This window comes from Lathamus discolor, chromosome Z, assembly GCF_037157495.1.
Source record: "Lathamus discolor isolate bLatDis1 chromosome Z, bLatDis1.hap1, whole genome shotgun sequence".
Taxonomy (NCBI): Eukaryota; Metazoa; Chordata; class Aves; order Psittaciformes; family Psittacidae; genus Lathamus; species Lathamus discolor.
This window is the reverse complement of record NC_088909.1, coordinates 110437757-110455545: the sequence shown is the minus strand read 5'-3', so window position 1 is coordinate 110455545 and position 17789 is coordinate 110437757. Positions and strand designations below refer to the sequence as shown.

General features: G+C 45.8%; 1 protein-coding gene across 3 annotated transcripts in view; it reads right to left on the bottom strand.

Annotated features, from left to right (window-relative positions):
• Positions 1 to 951: 951 nt before the first annotated feature.
• The window catches only part of LOC136005677 (spindle and kinetochore-associated protein 1-like), a 36005-nt gene continuing 19167 nt past the window's right edge, over positions 952 to 17789 (bottom strand). For 2 of the 3 annotated variants that reach the window (XM_065663374.1, XM_065663375.1), the window contains exons 10-13: positions 16094 to 16228; positions 13306 to 13440; positions 4176 to 4345; positions 952 to 2092 (exon numbers count right to left, since the gene is read on the bottom strand). In XM_065663374.1, coding sequence (XP_065519446.1) covers positions 1944 to 2092; positions 4176 to 4345; positions 13306 to 13440; positions 16094 to 16228 — 589 coding nt within the window. In that variant the 3' untranslated portion in view covers positions 952 to 1943. The remainder of the gene's footprint in view (positions 2093 to 4175; positions 4346 to 13305; positions 13441 to 16093; positions 16229 to 17789) is intronic. The other variant, XM_065663376.1, reaches the window with a different exon arrangement.

The window sequence follows — 17789 nt, the reverse complement described above, 5'->3', positions numbered from 1 at the left end:
ACACTGGAGGGAAGGAATGCCATCCAGAGGGACCTTGACACGCTTGTGAGGTGGGCTGATGCCAACCTTATGAAGTTCAACCACGGCAAGTGCAAGGTCCTACACCTGGGTCGGAGCAATCCCAGGCACAGCTACAGGTTGGGCAGAGAAGAGATTCAGAGCAGCCCAAGGAGAAGGACTTGGGGGTGTTGGTCGATGAGAAAATGAACATGAGCCGGCTTCAGTGTGCGCTCGCAGCCCAGAAAGCCAACCGTATCCTGGGCTGCATCCAAAGGAGCGAGACCAGCAGGGCGAAGGAGGTGATCCTGCCCCTCTGCTCTGCTCTTGTGAGACCTCCCCAGGCCACGGGGATGATCAGGGGACTGGAGCACCTCCCGTATGAAGACAGGCTGAGGAAGTTGGGGCTGTTCAGCCTGGAGAAGAGAAGGCTGCGTGGGGAACCTCAGCAGCCTTCCAGTATCTGAAAGGGGTCTATAGGGATGCTGGGGAGGGACTCTTCGTCAGGGACCGTAGTGACAGAACAAGGGGTAATGGGTTAAAACTTAAACAGGGGAAGTTTAGATTGGATATAAGGAAGAAGTTCTTTCCTGTTAGGGTGCTGAGGCACTGGAATGAGTTGCCCAGGGAGGCTGTGAATGCTCCATCCCTGGCCTTGCCCAGGGCCAGGCTGGACAGGGCCTTTGGTGGGATGGTTTAGTGTGAGGTGTCCCTGCCCATGGCAGGGGGGTTGGAACTTGGATGATCTTAAGGTCCTTTCCAACCCTAACTATGATTCTATGATTTTAAGGTCCTCTCCAACCCAAACCAGTCTGTGGTTCTCTCAATTTATTCCGACACGATGCAGAGTAGAGACTTCACGTTGGATCTCAATACCCCACACAGAAGACCAAAAAGACTCCACCTCAAAACCAGCCAACACAGCCCCTCAGAAAAAAGCACAGAAATCTAGGGTTGCGTAGCACGTGTTGGGGTACACCTTTATTAATAAATTTAGACGTATTTTTTTTTTTACTCACATTGTCATTTTCATGGGCCGCGAGAGCAGATATTTTAGATGAGATGATGGGCCTAAAACAGGGATGTGTGGTCTTTTTTGTCTATGAGCATGTTTCTCTTTTTTTTTGACCAACTTGCAGAATTAGAACTTATCACAATTAAATTTGTTCTGGGACTCCAAGGCGTTCTAAAACAACCTTCTAAATCAAAAACTGGCAAGTTTGGCCACCGTTCTCAAAACGGACGTCGACTTTTCTCCTTAAAAACACTCACTCCTCTGCAGGTTTGGTCCAAGGGATAAGCCTGAGGGGAAAAAAATCTGGCTTTTTTGTCTTCATGAAATCCAAAACCTGCATGGCTCATAGAAACTACCTGGCACAGAACAACCTGTTAATGTTAAAATGGCATCAGATATTCCTGCTCAAGTGATGGATACTCCAAAACATACAATTAGGATCAGAAGGACTAAGAAATGAAAATCTGGAAACTGGTTTGCAGGATTTAAGAAAACAGACCAGAATCAAATGCTTCCTTTGAGTAGCTGCAGAGCTTTGGACACAGTATGTAACTCATAAACAAAAAAAGGAACTTAACGGTACTGTAGAGGACATTAATGTTCAAGTGCTGATCTGAAAATGTGATTAAGACTGCCTGTGAGCACAGATGAGCCAATCACTTCTTCGGTTTACACACATAACCTATCAAAAGACATTAGCTCCCTCTCAAGTTTTCAAAACAAAAATCAGATACTTTGAGGCCTTTTGGGATTGCCAGTCCTGATTTCGGATGTCTGAAAAACACTAGGGAAAACATTGCCTTTCAGAAAATAAAGAGACCTAAACAGTAATGTCGACACACGCAACCTTTCTGCATACAACAAATCTCTCTCTGTGTCTCAAAACACTGCTGCCATCTACATCTGGGGTAAGCAGAGTATGGGAAGCACGTTAGCACATGGCATAGAGGATAATTCCAGAGGTACGAATTACTTTCAGTCTTCGGAAGTGGCGCAGGATGGTGATGATCCGATAGAAGCGCTTATCCATCTTCATAGAGGTGAACAATCTGATATCCTCCTCCACAATAAAAGGACAACCTGGAAAACAAGAAACGGCTTTGGTAGAGAAATAACTGCTGTAGGATACGCTTAATATTGCACACATAACTACACAACCTCTACTTAGCAACTGCACGTGCTTATAAACAATACAGTCATCAGCAGGACAGCCTCACACTGTCTCAGGAGCTTTGTCCTAACAACATCTAAACTATCACCAGAAAGAAGAATTACCAGCGTTCATTAAGTTAACGGAAACCCTGCACCATCCACAGGCCCCATTCAGTGAGCTCCCTCTGTTATCAGCCGTATCTACCAACGTCTCCCAAACCACGCACCCTCCTGTCAGGGTGAACATTACAATCACCGAGTGGTCTGTGTTGGAAGAAACCTTATGGCTCATCCAGCTCCAACCCCTGCCACGGGCAGGGACCCCTTCCGCTGGAGCAGCTTGCTCCAAGCCCCTGTGTCCAACCTGGCCTTGAGCACTGCCAGGGATGGGGCAGCCACAGCTTCTCTGGGCACCCTGTACCAGCGCCTCAGCACCCTCACAGGGAAGAGCTTGTGCCTAAGAGCTCATCTCAGTCTCCCCTCGGGCAGGTTCAAGCCATTCCCCTTGGCCTGTCCCTACAGGCCCTTGTCCCAAGCCCCTCTCCAGGTTCCCTGCAGCCCCTTTAGGCACTGGAGCTGCTCTCAGGTCTCCCCTTCAGGAGCCTGCTCTTCTCCAGGCTGCCCCAGCCCAGCTCTCTCAGCCTGGCTCCAGAGCAGAGCTGCTCCAGCCCTCGCAGCATCTCTGTGGCCCCCTGCTCTGGACTCAAGCAGGCCCACAGTATATTATCACCCTACCATAATATTGGGAGAGTCTCAATGAGCAACAAATCCAAAAGAAGCAGGAAAAAGTCTCAGTTTGTCATAAGGTGACTCCCAAGTACCCAGTGAATGCTTAGGGCAGAATGTTCTTGCGTTCTCTCCAGGGCAAAAATTAAGAGGCGGGCCCCAACATAAAGAACTCTCCTTCTGTGAGACAGACAGAGTTTCCTCCGTGTTTTATGTCTGAACTTAGAAACATGAGGACATTCTAAGGATATTGCCAAGCACGGCATGTGGAGTACACCCCTCCAGGAATAATTACATTCTTGTTCTCAAAAGGAATGTCAAATAGGGCATTTTAATATTAGAGATTCATTGTGCCATGTATCTTCGAAAAACTAACCTGTAAGAACAACTGGCTTTTAAGTTGAGGGAAAGACATTTTGGTGTATTGTCACTCTTTCCACACTTTAAAGAGGAGAAAACCTCTTGAGACTATCAGACAGCCCTGTCTTTTCTATAAACCCTCTGCAGCATGACTGATTACCCAGATTTCCCGACCTGAGAACAAGTATTTTAATAGTTCGTGTCCATTCTAGCTTAAAACCTGAAAGCACCGTTTATGCAGCTTGGTTATCAAAGCAGGAGCTTCCAGAACTTGTAGCAGTTCCCCACTAAACCTTTGTGCACTCAAAGATTTTGCTACAACACACTGTGAAAGTGATAATTTTTTTAGTGAAAACATATAAAAAGCAACCAAGTTGATAATGGGAAAAGTCTTCACTCAAAACCATAACCCTTATTGCTATGTTGTATGACTTTATCCAGAAAAGGTTTTTATACTGAGTACTTCAAAAGGTTTTTTATACTGAGAATATCAAAAGGATTTTATACTGATTACCCAGATCTGTACAGTAATAAGACACTTATAGTCCTTATGGCCTAGAATCTAATCTGGAACCAAATCTCATTTCTGTTCCCCTTCCCTTACACAGAGGCAGAAGCAGAACTTCCCAAGCTCCAGACTGCTGAAGCATTGTAACTCCACAAACTATTATTGTTTCACTACTTTTTTTTCATCTGAGAATAAGCAACAGCAGATTTCCTAAACACTCCAGCAGGTTAGCCCATTCCACCATTTACCACAGCCTGCACAGACTGTTAGCTGACAATAAAATGCTCCGAGTTACACCATAACGTGAAAAGCATGTGCTGTCATTAACAATTCAATATTTTGGTCAGTATCTTTATACTTGTGCTGCAACATCCAAATGTTACGAATTTGGTACTAAGAAAGGGATAAAAAAAATACCTTCTCTAGTCTCGCTTTCTTCTCTTATGTATCTGTAGTACAGGGTTCTGTCTCTTGTATTCAGAGAACTTGGAGCCTGACAGCGGATCCTGTATTTGGCCATCATTGCTTTGTTTAGATTATTAACAACCGCATTGATCTGATCACATGTTATGCGGCATTTCATATACCTGAAAATAAAAAATAAAAATCAGTAACCAGAAAAACAAAGTTCTGCGTTTTTCACCTGCCTTCATTGAACACCTTATTCAGTTTCTTCTTCAGTTTTTCTGCTCTGTTAATGAATAAACACAGTAGTTAATTTCGTTCATTTCCTCGACTGTCTAATAATCTTGAAAGTAAAAAGCTGTGATAAAACTTAAACCAGAGAGATGAAACATCAGAAAGCTAAATTAAGTAAAAAAACCCCCAGTGCTTAAGTTGTAAGAAGCATTTCGAGATGGAGCAAAGGTTGCTGTTACATTGTACCACTTGAAATACAAATGCAGAAAAATCAAACAGCATTACAGAAAACACTGTACAAGCCAAAACTGAAATTAAATGTTTCTGCCTAAGAGCGCAATGTTATTAGCACTAGATACTGTGTGTGAATCTAGAGCCATTCCTGTCTTTTCCTGAAGAAATACCAGTTTTGTGTTGTTTTCTCTATTTTATTGTGCAGTGTACTGAGCTATGCAAGACACAGCTCCTCTGAACTTTCAGAGCGGTTCATAAAACTGGCACTAAAATAGTAAGATCTGCCAATAACAGCCTAGAGGTGCAGGAAGCACAGAAGATAAAGTGATGTGGAAGCATTAGAACACTGGAATATTTGCAAGTTAAACTATTTAGTATTTATAATGTAAAGGCATGAATTCAAGAAAAAGGAAACATGCTACAAACTGAGGAGCCATTATAAGTTTTAACCCATTACCCCTTGTCCTGGTCTCTTCGTCAGGGACTGTAGTGACAGGACAAGGGGTAACGGGTTAAAACTGAAACAGGGGAAGCTTAGATTGGATCTAAGGAGGAAATTCTTTCCTGTTAGGGTGGTCAGACACTGGAATGGGTTGCCCAGGGGGGTTGTGAGTGCTCCATCCCTGGCCATGCTCAGGGCCAGGCTGGACAGGGCCTTTGGTGAGATGGTTTAGTGTGAGGTGTCCCTGCCCATGGCAGGGGGGTTGGAACTGGATGATCTTGAGGTCCTTTCCAACCCAAACTATTCTATGATTCCACATAGAAACACAGGCTGAAACTCACATAAACAAGCAGTAAGCTAAATACAAAATAAGACCCCAGAAACCACTGCAGTAACAGAGAGGGCGCCCTTGTAACCTGAATTATCCTGTGACTGCTTTTCAGGCACTACAACAAACCAAACTTGGCTGTTGGTGTTTGGTTCAGTACCAGATCGCTGATGTGTGGAACTGAGGGAAGTGGTGCCATTAATTTTAAGAACAGAGTTCTTTAGGTTGGTACATCAGGTGGCTAAAAGCTGTAGGAGAGTAAGGCTGAAAAGATTAATGAACAGAAAATTTCTTCCCTCGTTTTAATCTGAATGGAAAAACGTATTTGGAAAACATACAAAGCGTTAAAAGCACAAGCAGCTGATCATTGAGAAATTCAATACACCAAACCACAACGTGGCCAGGCATTCTACAATTGCCAACTAGAAATAACTGTTTGCTGTCAATCTGAAGAATAGCCAGCCCCTGCCAGGAACACAGGCCTGCAAGGGGAGTGTAAAATCTCCTGAATTCAAAGCATTTGATCTAAACCCAGCCTGAAGAGCTGCTAAGTTATTTGCTACCAGTTTTCAACTGTATTGATACTTTGGTTAATCCAGACTCAAAGTTTGAGGTGCAGGCATTTCTTTTTATAAGAATATTCTACTTTGCACAAATAGCATCTGTTCAAATAAAAGCAGCACTTCCACCCCTGAAGTTCAGTCACACTTGACATAAACAACCACAGAAGGGCTTTGCCTGTATACATTAACTGCTATTTATTGCTCTATCTGCATCCCTTAGCCTATTTATGAAGTCACAGGGGAGGGTGCAGAGTTACAAAGATTAAGGCCAGAGGATAAAATACCTACATTTAAGTTCCTGTGCTCCCACTACCAGAAGCCAAAGAGTGTGGGAAGCAGAAACAGAAAAGCAGGATTTGGTTACCTGAGCCTGAGAAACGAGTGCTCAACGAGAGGCCCTCAGGGATCCAAGGTGTGCTTGGCGGCGGCCAGCAGATGTGCTAGGGTTTAGAGACAACTCACTAACTAAAGATCTGACAGTGCATGCTACAGCATCCGCAAAGCCACCAACTGCCTTCTGGTTTCTCCAAAGGCATTCAGGGACAAGAGGGGGAGGTGGGGCACCCAGTAAGCATAGGGACACCAGTATCACAGACATATACACGTAGATGCCTTCATCTGAAAGGAAATTCTGCCAAAAGAAACTGCAATTTTTTTTTCTGTGCGTAACCGTACGGGTCACAAAACCCCCTCATGTTTCAAACAACCATGGCTGGCAAACACGTAAATGCTGGCACTTATCCCGTTGGCACATACAGCAATATGAAAACACAAAGTTGAGAAGTTAAAAATTCACCCATTTAATTTAGATTTAAAGTAACTTTAAAATCTATTTTACTACACCAAATGCAAAAGAAAAAAAAATAGAAAATCAGATTCTTTTTTATTTTTTAAAAGAGTGACCCAATTTCAATTTTAATCCACAGAAGCTCTTTTCAAAACGTTTTTCTCCCTAGGTACGAAAACCAAAGCACAGTGCTAGTTCTTCAAAGAAAAAACCATCAGTATATCACATATATGTCACTGGAAAAGAGATGAACCTCCTCCTAATGGCTAGCCCCTGCTCCCTCAAAAGTATTTAGGCTAAAAGAAATCTCTGTTCCCCCAAGTTACCATCTTCTGAGACTTGAATTATAACGAATGTGCAAATTCTAAAATATCTTAAGTGGTAAGAATTTTATACAGGGAATAAAGCAAGCATTTTCTTTTGCCTTGAATTCAATGTTAACTGAGACAGCCACTGTGCAATTTCCTTTCTCTTCCTCCAAAACGTGCCTTTCTGTGACAGCTTTGAAGGGCGAGATGATTTGCAAGTTTCTTCCTGTGCTGAAGCATTCTGTTTGATCAAGGGACTCTTGCATCCACACTTTAACACAGCATGGACCTCTGCGAAATACCTGCTGCAGAGTTCCAAAATTAGGAAGCCACTGCAGACAATACCCCTTTTTGTGCCCTAATGATGTTAGGGATAGGCTGTTGTTCACATTCAGCACAAAGAGGGTGAAAACCACCTAGATTATTCAGTTACAATCTACAGCAGCTGTGGGAGGCAAGGAGAGAGGAATGAGACACTTGGCAGATGCAAAATCCAAGATACCCAGCTGGTACAGGATTTAGACACATATGTGATGCATTTGTGCTTTACTAAGTCCCTCAGACAGGCTTAGCACAGTCACAGTCCTGTGCTACCACAGCCAAGCAGCTCTAGGACTAGAGGTGTGCAAAGAAGCAGCAGGTATAAAGAGACCTGACATTGGAACCAGTGCTGACCTAGAGAACTGGGATACGAGCCTAATTCTCATTGTTCTAGGACAATATGTGAAGTGTGAGAAAACCTGGGTCACAAGCTTGCTGGTTAGATTTGAATAAACAGTATGTGAGATGGCAAGTTTAGCAGACTCTCCCAACCTTCTGTTACAACACTGCCAGGCAACAGATAAAAAATGGCAGACTAATAGTACTGCTTGAATTCATGTAAATGATCCTCCACAGAACAAACATGCTTTTCCCATACGAGTAAAAATACTTCTATAGCTCCAGAAGCACAGTTTAAGATGTGACCTTTGTATAAACCTGGAATAAATAGAAGAGAACCCATCTGGGCTCTATCCTGATAGGGCTCCCCACCTGGGATCAGCAGTGGAAAGTCTTCCATTTTTAGGGATAATGAAACAATCAAGAAGTTGCATGGAAGACTGTAGTGTTAAGTGGAAGACACAATATTTGGCCGCAATGTCTGGCTGGAACTACTCCTGCAATAGCATGGGACTAAAAATTCATGTACTCCAGATTCACCTTTCCAAAATTTTATCAGAGAAGCACCTACAGGATTAAATCCACCCTATACCAGAAATGATAACCAGAGTGAAAAATACCAGCAGCAGGTACTGTGAGAATGAAGACCTTGGGCCCACTGTAGGAGAGGACCTGGTTAGAGAACATCTTAAAAATCTGAACATGCACAAGTCCGTGGGACCTGATGGAATCCATCCGCGGGTCCTGAAGGAGCTGGCGAATGAAGTTGCTGAGCCACTGGCCATCATATTTGAAAAATCATGGCAGTCAGGTGAAGTTCCCGACGACTGGAAAAAGGGAAATATAACCCCCATTTTCAAGAAGGGGAAAATGGAAGACCCGGGGAATTACAGACCAGTCAGTCTCACCTCTGTGCCTGGTAAAATCTCAGAGCAGATTCTCCTGGAAGGCATGCTAAGGCACATGAAAAACAACAAGGTGATTGGTGACAGCCAGCACGGCTTCACTAAGGGGAAATCCTGCTTGACCAATTTGGTGGCCTTCTATGATGGGGCTACAGGATTGATGGATAAGGGTAAAGCAGTTGATGTCATCTACCTGGACTTGTGCAAAGCGTTTGACACTGTCCCACACGACATCCTTCTCTCTAAATTGGAGAGACATCAGTTTGATAGGTGCAGCACTCAGTGGATAAAGAACTGGCTGGATGGCCGCACGCAAAGACTTGTGGTCAATGGCTCGATGTCCGGCTGGAGACCAGTAATGAGTGGTGTCCCCCAGGGATTGGTGATGGGACCGGTCATGTTGACAGCCAGCATGGCTTCCCTAAGGGGAAATCCTGCCTGACCAATTTGGTGGCCTTCTATGATGGGGCTACAGAATTGATGGATAAGGGTAAAGCAGTTGATGTCATCTACCTGGACTTGTGCAAAGCGTTTGACACTGTCCCACAGATGCCATCCAGAGGGACCTTGACACGTTTGTGAGGTGGGCTGATGCCAACCTTATGAAGTTCAACCACAACAAGTGCAAGGTCCTACACCTGGGTCGGAGCAATCCCAGGCACAGCTACAGACTGGGCAAAGAAGAGATTCAGAGCGGCCCTGCAGAGAAGGACTTGGGGGTGCTGGTCGATGAGAAAATGGACATGAGCTGGCTTCAGTGTGCGCTCGCAGCCCAGAAATCCAACCGTATCCTGGGCTGCATCAAAAGGAGCGTGACCAGCAGGTCGAAGGAGGTGATCCTGCCCCTCTGCTCTGCTCTTGTGAGACCTCACCTGGAGCATTGTGTGCAGTTCTGGTGTCCTCAGCATAAAAAGGACATGGAACTGCTGGAACAAGTCCAGAGGAGGCCACGAGAATGATCAGGGGGCTGGAGCACCTCCCGTATGAAGACAGGCTGAGGAAGTCGGGGCTGCTCAGCCTGGAGAGGAGAAGGCTGCGTGGGGACCTCATAGCAACCTTCCAGTACCTGAAGGGGGCTATAGGCTTGCTGGGGAGAGACTCTTCTTCAGGGACTGTAGTGACAGGACAAGGGGTAAGGGGCTAAAACTTAAACAGGGGAAGTTTAGATTGGATATAAGGAAGGAGCTCTTTCCTGTTAGGGTGCTGAGGCACTGGAATGGGTTGCCCAGAGAGGCTGTGAATGCTCCATCCCTGGCAGTGTTCAAGGCCAGGGTGGATGAAGCCTTGGGTGAGATGGTTTAGTGTGAGATGTCCCTGCCCATGGCAGGGGGGTTGGAACTGGATGATCTTGAGGTCCTTTCCAACCCTAACTATTTTATGATTCTATGACACAACAAGGGCAATGGCTTTAATGTGACAGAGGGGAGACTGAGATGAGCTCTTAGGCAGAAGCTCTTCCCTGTGAGGGTGCTGAGGCACTGGCACAGGGTGCCCAGAGAAGCTGTGGCTGCCCCATCCCTGGCAGTGCTCAAGGCCAGGTTGGACACAGGGGCTTGGAGCAAGCTGCTCCAGTGGAAAGTGTCCTGCCTGTGGCAGGGGTTGGAACTGGAAGAGCTTTAAGTTCCCTTCCAACTAGACCATCGGTAATTTCAGGGTAACAATTTGGTCATAAACATAATTCCCTCATTTGGGCAGAAATATTTGTTCTTGTCTATCAAATGCCATGTAAGAAAAGTTACTCCTACATAACAGACTGAAAAACACCCTTTAAGGGAACAGCACAGGATGGGGCAAGTTGGTGCAGTCCGGCCAGTTTAGACCCATATGGCCAGTGCAAAAGTCTAAAAGAGAGCAGAGACTAACAGCAGACTTCTAAGAGAGCAGAGACTAACAGCAGACTGTCGTACCCTGAATGAAGTCATAGCAGCACTGAGTGCTGCCGTACCGGACATGCTAGAACTTCAGTATGAACTCGAGTCAAAGGCAGCTAAGTGAGATATCACAATTGATATCGCCAAGGCATTTTTCTCCATCCCTTTGGCAGCAGAGTGCAGGCCACAGTTCATGTTTACTTGGAGGGGCATCCAGTACATTTGGAATCAACTGCCCCAGGGCTGAAAACACAGCTGCTAGAAAGCAGAAAAAAGACTGCTACAGCTGAACCCATGACACGAGGACCTATAATAATCACAGAATCACAGAATCCCAGGGGTTGGAAGGGACCTCAAAAGATCATCTAGTCCAAACCCCCGCAAGAGCAGGGTAACCTACAGTACATCACAGAGGAACTTGTCCAGGCGGGCCTTGAATATCTCCAGTGTAGGAGACTCCACAACCCCCCTGGGCAACCTGTTCCAGTGCTCTGTCACTCTTACAGTAAAGAAGTTCTTCCTGATGTTAACGTGGAACTTCCTATGCTCCAGTTTACACCCATTGCCCCTTGTCCTATCACTGGATATCACTGAAAAAAGCCTAGCTCCATCATCCTGACACCTACCCTTTACATATTTGTAAACATTGACGAGGTCACCCCTCAGTCTCCTCTTCTCCAAGCTAAAGAGACCCAGCTCCCTCAGCCTCTCCTCATAAGGGAGATGTTCCACTCCCTTAATCATCTTTGTGGCTCTGCGCTGGACTCCTTCAAGCAATTCCCTGTCCTTCTTGAACAGAGGGGCCCAGAACTGGACGCAATATTCCAGATGCGGCCTCACCAAGGCTGAGTAGAGGGGGAGGAGAACCTCTCTTGACCTACTAACCACTCCCTTTCTAATGCACCCTAAGATGCCATTTGCCTTCTTGGCCGCAAGAGCACATTGCTGGCTCATGGTCATCCTCCTATCCACCAGGACCCCCAGGTCCCTTTCCCCTTCGCTACTTTCCAGCAGGTCAACCCCCAACCTGTACTGGTACATGGGGTTGTTCTTCCCCAGATGCAAGACTCTACACTTGCCCTTGTTAAATTTCATCAAGTTTCTCCCCGCCCAACTCTCCAGCCTGTCCAGGTCTCGCTGAATGGCAGCACAGTCCTCTGGTGTGTCAGCCACTCCTCCCAGTTTTGTGTCATCAGCGAACTTGCTGAGGGTGCACTCAGTTCCCTCATCCAGGTCATTGATGAAAATATTAAACAGCACCGGTCCCAGCACCGACCCCTGAGGGACTCCACTAGTCACAGACCTCCAGCTAGATTCTGCGCCATTGACCACAACTCTCTGCCTTCTTCCTTTCAACCAGTTCTCGATCCACCTCACTACTTGATCATCAAGCCCACACTTCTTTAGCTTATCTATGAGGATGCTGTGGGAGACAGTATCAAATGCCTTACTGAAATCAAGGAAAACCACATCTACCGCTCTACCATCATCCCTCCACCTAGTCACTTCCTCATAGAAGGCTATAAGGTTGGTCATACATGACTTCCCCCTCATAAAACCATGTTGGCTGTTCTTAATGACCCCCTCATCCTTGATATGCCTAGTGATGGAGTCAAGAATAAGTTGTTCCATCACCTTTCCAGGGATGGAGGTAAGGCTGACCGGTCTATAATTACCCGGGTCCTCCTTCTTGCCCTTCTTATAGATTGGTGTGACCTTTGCCATCCGCCAATCCTCAGGCACCTCGCCCGTTTCCCACGACTTACCAAAGATGATGGAGAGTGGCCTAGCAATGACCTCCGCCAGCTCCCTCAGCACCTGTGGGTGCATTCCATCCGGACCCATCGATTTACAGATGTCCAGATTGCATAGCTGATCCCTAACCCAATCCTCATCTACCAAAGCAAACTCCTCCTTTGTCCTGACTCCTTCTGGGGCTATAGAAATCCGGGGCCCTCGGGGAGAGTCTGCAGGAGTAAAGACGGAGGCAAAGAAGGCATTCAGCACCTCTGCCTTCTTTATATCCTCTGTCTCCAGGGCACCCACTTCGTTCAGCAGTGGGCCTATATTGCCTCTTGTGTTAGTTTTATTTGCAATGTATTTGAAGAAACCCTTTCTATTGTCTTTAACCCGACTAGCAAGATTGAGTCCCAAGGAGGCCTTAGCTGTCCTAATTGCCTCCCTACATCCTCTAACAACTGTCCTATATTCCATAATCAGGTCCTCACAGTAGAGGAAAAACCCACAGTTGTCCATTCCAAAAATCTGGGATGTTATAATGGGAGGCCTTTTTTTCTTTTAAAAAGTCTGGTTTCTTTTCCTGTCCCAGAGCAGGCTGGTAAAGTCAAGACCTTAAGCTTTCAGAAACCAACTGTTAGGTTGAATAAAACCAGCATTTTTTATTGATTCTCCTTTTAAGCATAACCGTACCTTTACTCTTATGACATAGTGGGTCCCTTACTTTACGCCTCTTTGCAGAACACAAAGAGAACGCATCTATACATACAGTAGCTAAGATATTTCATAAACTCAAAGTGACTTTAGAGAGGTTTGGGGTTTAAGTGATGGTTTCTCATCTTCCCAGCATACACATCAGAAAGGAACATAAGCACCTCCATTACTTTCATTTCCAGGTTTTACAGTGTTGCACATAAGCTATCTGGAGCTCACATCATGATGTTCCACCATGTGGAACATCTACAACTTTAAAGCAGCTCTGTCAGTCTCAGATCTGCAAGAGCTCACTCACCCAGACCTGCCCTTGCCACCAGACTGGCACAACAGCGGTAAGAAAAGCCACGCATACTTACACAGGAAGTTCTTCAAGATCTTCCGGGGTTACTCGGAGAATTTTCTGAGAAAATGCTGGTATTTCGCATGCCTTTGGCGGTTTTCCTTCCTTGCCTTGTGGTCTTTCTGAAGGTTTCTTGCTTCTCCCAAAGGCACTGTAAATTGAATGAATATTAAGTGTATAAATAGCAGGTAAGTGTAAGGAGAATACCATTAAAGTATCAAGTCTGCTCACTCACAGGCCCAAACTTCCGACCCATCTGTCTGAAGGAAGACAATTCACAATCTCTTCTGAAAGAAGAGGAAATAACAAAGCGCACCTACTCCATTGTAAGCGGTGTTCTTCAGCTGACTTCGGGATAGCTCTTCATTTCTCGGCTAGAGAGGCTGCTAGCTGGTGAATTAGAAGCACTCCAAACACAGCACAGCGCAGTTCAGGATTCAACGTACCATTACATTTCACACAGAACATGAGGCCTCACTTTTCATCAGATGAACCACAGCACAGAGCTGCAGCCTAACAGGCAGATCTCAAACACTTCACAGCTCTTTGAAACAATTCCAAACCTTGGGAAGCCTGACTCGCCCATTAAGGTTATCAAGCAAAGGAATCCAACACCATGCAGCAGGCTAGGGCTGTTTACATATGAATTTCTGTTGCTTAGGCAAGCTCCCAAAAGCTGAGGAATGTCCTGCTTTGAGTGATTATTAGAGAATTATTTTCATATTTCCTCAAAGCCCTCACCTTAGAGCCTCAAACACCAACTTACTTGCCAGTCGCACACCCAGCTGCTCTCCTACTCACTGGTAAGAGGACAGCAAAGAGCATTTAGCCTAATCCAGCTGAACAAAGGACATAGCTGGGATGAGATGTGCAACACAAATAACTTAAAAGCAGTACCAATCCCATCTGTCACAAGAAGCTGATCCTCTACTTCAATCTAACCTTCCCGCGAGAAGAAATATTTGAAAGGGCTCTACACCCACTGAAGGGCACACTAGTGCCCCATCTGTTGACAAGAGGGCTGAGATTTCATGTGTTGCTCAAGGCAACACCCCCAAACCAAGTGTCCTGCACTAGCGGCAGGGAACATCTGCCAAGGGTTCCCTCAGGGAAGGGTGTGGATTTCTGGTGGTTTGGAAGGAGGATACGAAATTGGATAAACACAAGGACCAAGAGATGCAAGTTCACATCTTAAAACTTCATTCCTCCCATGCACTCCAGTCTTACGCTATCCTCCTCGCCACAACAAACACACCTTTCCTAGAGGATTCCCTGCTCATCTATACCATCTATGACCCACAGGTACTTCGGGGCTGTGGGTTCCCACCCACTACCTCGACTCTATACAGCTGCAATGAGATAGTACATTTACACAGTTGGCTGCTAACCTCAACCACGAAAAGAAACAACTGAAGCATGTTTCAAAACCTTGCTGCTGTGTAATGATAATCTGCTCTCTAAATAAACACCTGGAATACAAAGAGCTTAAGACATACTCAACTCGCTTTTTACTTCAGTGAGATTCCTCTGCTAAATGAGAACATCAGAACCAAGAATATGAGAGAAAAACAGCTAAAGACATGAACTGCCCCATTCCTCTCTGTGTGCATTCTCAGTCTTCCTCAGATTTGAAGGCCTGCATCTCCATGCTCAAGTGCTTTGCTTTCTCCATCACTTACAGAACGTATTCTAAGGGCAATCAGTGCTTGCCTCCCCACGCAGATTGGGACATACAGGAGCAGAAATGGAGAAAGTCAACGCAGGAATGTTTGAGGAAGACGACTGAAGACCTATTTACAGCAATACAGATGGATCCTGACCAATTACGCTCTGTCTGGCACTTGCTTCATCCTCCACTGCACAACAAAGTGAACATCAAGAAGTGACAACACCAGAGACATTGGCACACAGTGCCCAAAGAAGCTGTGGCTACCCCATCCCTGGCAGTGTCCAAAGCCAGGCTGGACAGGGCTTGGCGCATCCTGCTCTAGCGGAAGGTGTCCCTGCCTGTGCCAAGGGGGTGGAACTGGGTAAGCTTTAACGTCCCTTCCAACCTAAATCGGTCTTGGATTTTAGGATAACAATTTAGTATCAGGCATCAAGAGAACTCCCTCTTTTGGGCAGAAATACTTGTCCGTGTCCAAAAAATGCCATTTAAGAAAAGTTATTACTACATGACAGACTGCAGGCAATAACATCTGTCAATCTGGTCCTGAGGGTAGGGGACAAGAAACACACAGCTTTCCATTCCAGATATCTGGGATCTTTCAGTGGGTGGTCTTGGTTGCTTTTAACAAGTCTGACTGACAGTCTGAATCAGATTAAGTGTCTGAATGCCTGTCCCAGAGCAGATTGGTAAATCCAGACCTGAAGCTGTCAGAAACCAACTGTTAGGTTGAATAAAACCAGCATTTATTATTAGTTTTCCTTTTAAGCAAAACCTTACCTTTCCTCTTTCATTTACGCTTCTATGCAGAACACAAGGAAAACGCATCTATACACACAGCAGCTAAGATATTTCATAAACTCAAAGTGACTTCAGAGAATGAGAGGTTTGGGGTTTAAGTGATGGTTTCTCATCTTCCCAGCATACACATTAGAAAGGAACATAAGCACCTCCATTACTTTCATTTCCAGGTTTTACAGTGTTGCACATAAGCTATCTGGAGCTCACATCATGATGTTCCACCCCGTGGAACATCTACAACTTTAAAGCAGCTCAGATCTGCAAGAGCTCACTCACCCAGACCTGCCCTTACCACCAGACTGGCACGACAGTGGTAAGAAAAGCCACGCATACTTACGGTGGAACTTCTTGAACATCTTCTGTTTCGACTTTGACTGTATCCCTTGGAAATCCTGGGTTTGCTGATGCCTTCGTGTGTTGTTTTTCCGTCTCCCGTGGCCTGGTGTCATGGCCCGAGTTTTGCAAAAACTCTCTGTAAAATGAATGAATATTAAGTGTATAAATAGCAAGTACGTATAAGGAGACATCACAGGTCCATAGGTACATCATGTATAAGGTACATCACAGTATCAAGTCTGCTCACTCACAGGACTAAAGTTCTGACCCATCTGTCTGAAGGAAGACAATTCACAATCTCTTCTGAATGAAGAGGAAATAACAAAGCGCACCTACTCCATTGTAAGCTGTGTTCTTCAGCTGACATCGGGATAGCTCTTCATTTCTTGGCTAGAGAGGCTGATAGCCGGTGAATTAGAAGCACTCCAAACACAGCACAGCGCAGTTCACAATTCAACGTACCATTACATTTCACACAGAACATGAGGCCTCGCTTTTCATCAGATGAACCACAGCACAGAGCTGCAGCCTAACAGGCAGATCTCAAACACTTCACAGCTCTTTGAAACAATTCCAAACCTTGGGAAGCCTGACTCGCCCATTAAGGTTATCAAGCAAAGGAATCCAACACCATGCAGCAGGCTAGGGCTGTTTACATATGAATTTCTGTTGCTTAGGCAAGCTCCCAAATGCTGAGGAATGTCCTGCTTTGAGTGATTATTAGAAAATTATTTTCATATTTCTTCAAAGCCCTCACCTTAGAGCCTCAAACACCAACTTACTTGCCAGTCGCACACCCAGCTGCTCTCCTACTCACTGGTAAGAGAACAGCAAAGGGGATGCATTTAGCCTAATCCATCTGATCAAAGGACATAGCTGGGATGAGATGTGCAACACAAATAACTTAAAGCAGTACCAATCCCATCTGCCACAAAAAGCTGATCCTTTACTTCAATCTAACCTTCCCACGAGAAGAAATATTTGAAAGGGCTCTACACTCACTGAAGGGCACACTAGTGCCCCATCTGTTGACACCAGGGCTGAGATTTCATGTGTTGCTCAAGGCAACACCCCCAAACCAAGTGTCCTGCACTAGCAGCAGGGAACATCTGCCAAGGGTTCCCTCAGGGAAGGGTGTGGATTTCTGGTGGTTTGGAGGACGATATGAAATGGGATAAACACAAGGACCAAGAGATGCGTGTTCACATCTTAAAACTTCATTCCTCCCATACACTCCAGTTTTATGCTATCCTCTTCACCACAACAAACACACCTTTCCTAGAGGATTCCCTGCTCATCTATACCATCAATTGCTGAGATGAGCAGCTTCACAGAGGATGCCTTCAACACCGGAGCAGGGGAGAGATCAGTGTCCAGGAGCCTCAAATCAGAGCGGCCAGAGCTACCAAGGGAGCCTCAAGTCCTTGACATGAACTGACACGAGCAGGTACTCACGTGGGGCGGAGTCAGGAGGAGCGGCACCAGCACTGAGTGGTTAAAAACCTGCCCCAGGGAGCGCGGCGACCAGGGCGGGTCGGGGCAGGCAACCAGGATGTTGAGCACCCATCATATGACCAGGGTCTGCTCTGGGAGCTCTGCTCTGGCTGGCCTTGCAGTGGCCAGCGTGGGCACCCAGACAGAGCAGATGACAGGGGAGGCTGCAGTGCAGAGCTCGGAGTGTAGAGAGTGCCTGCGCT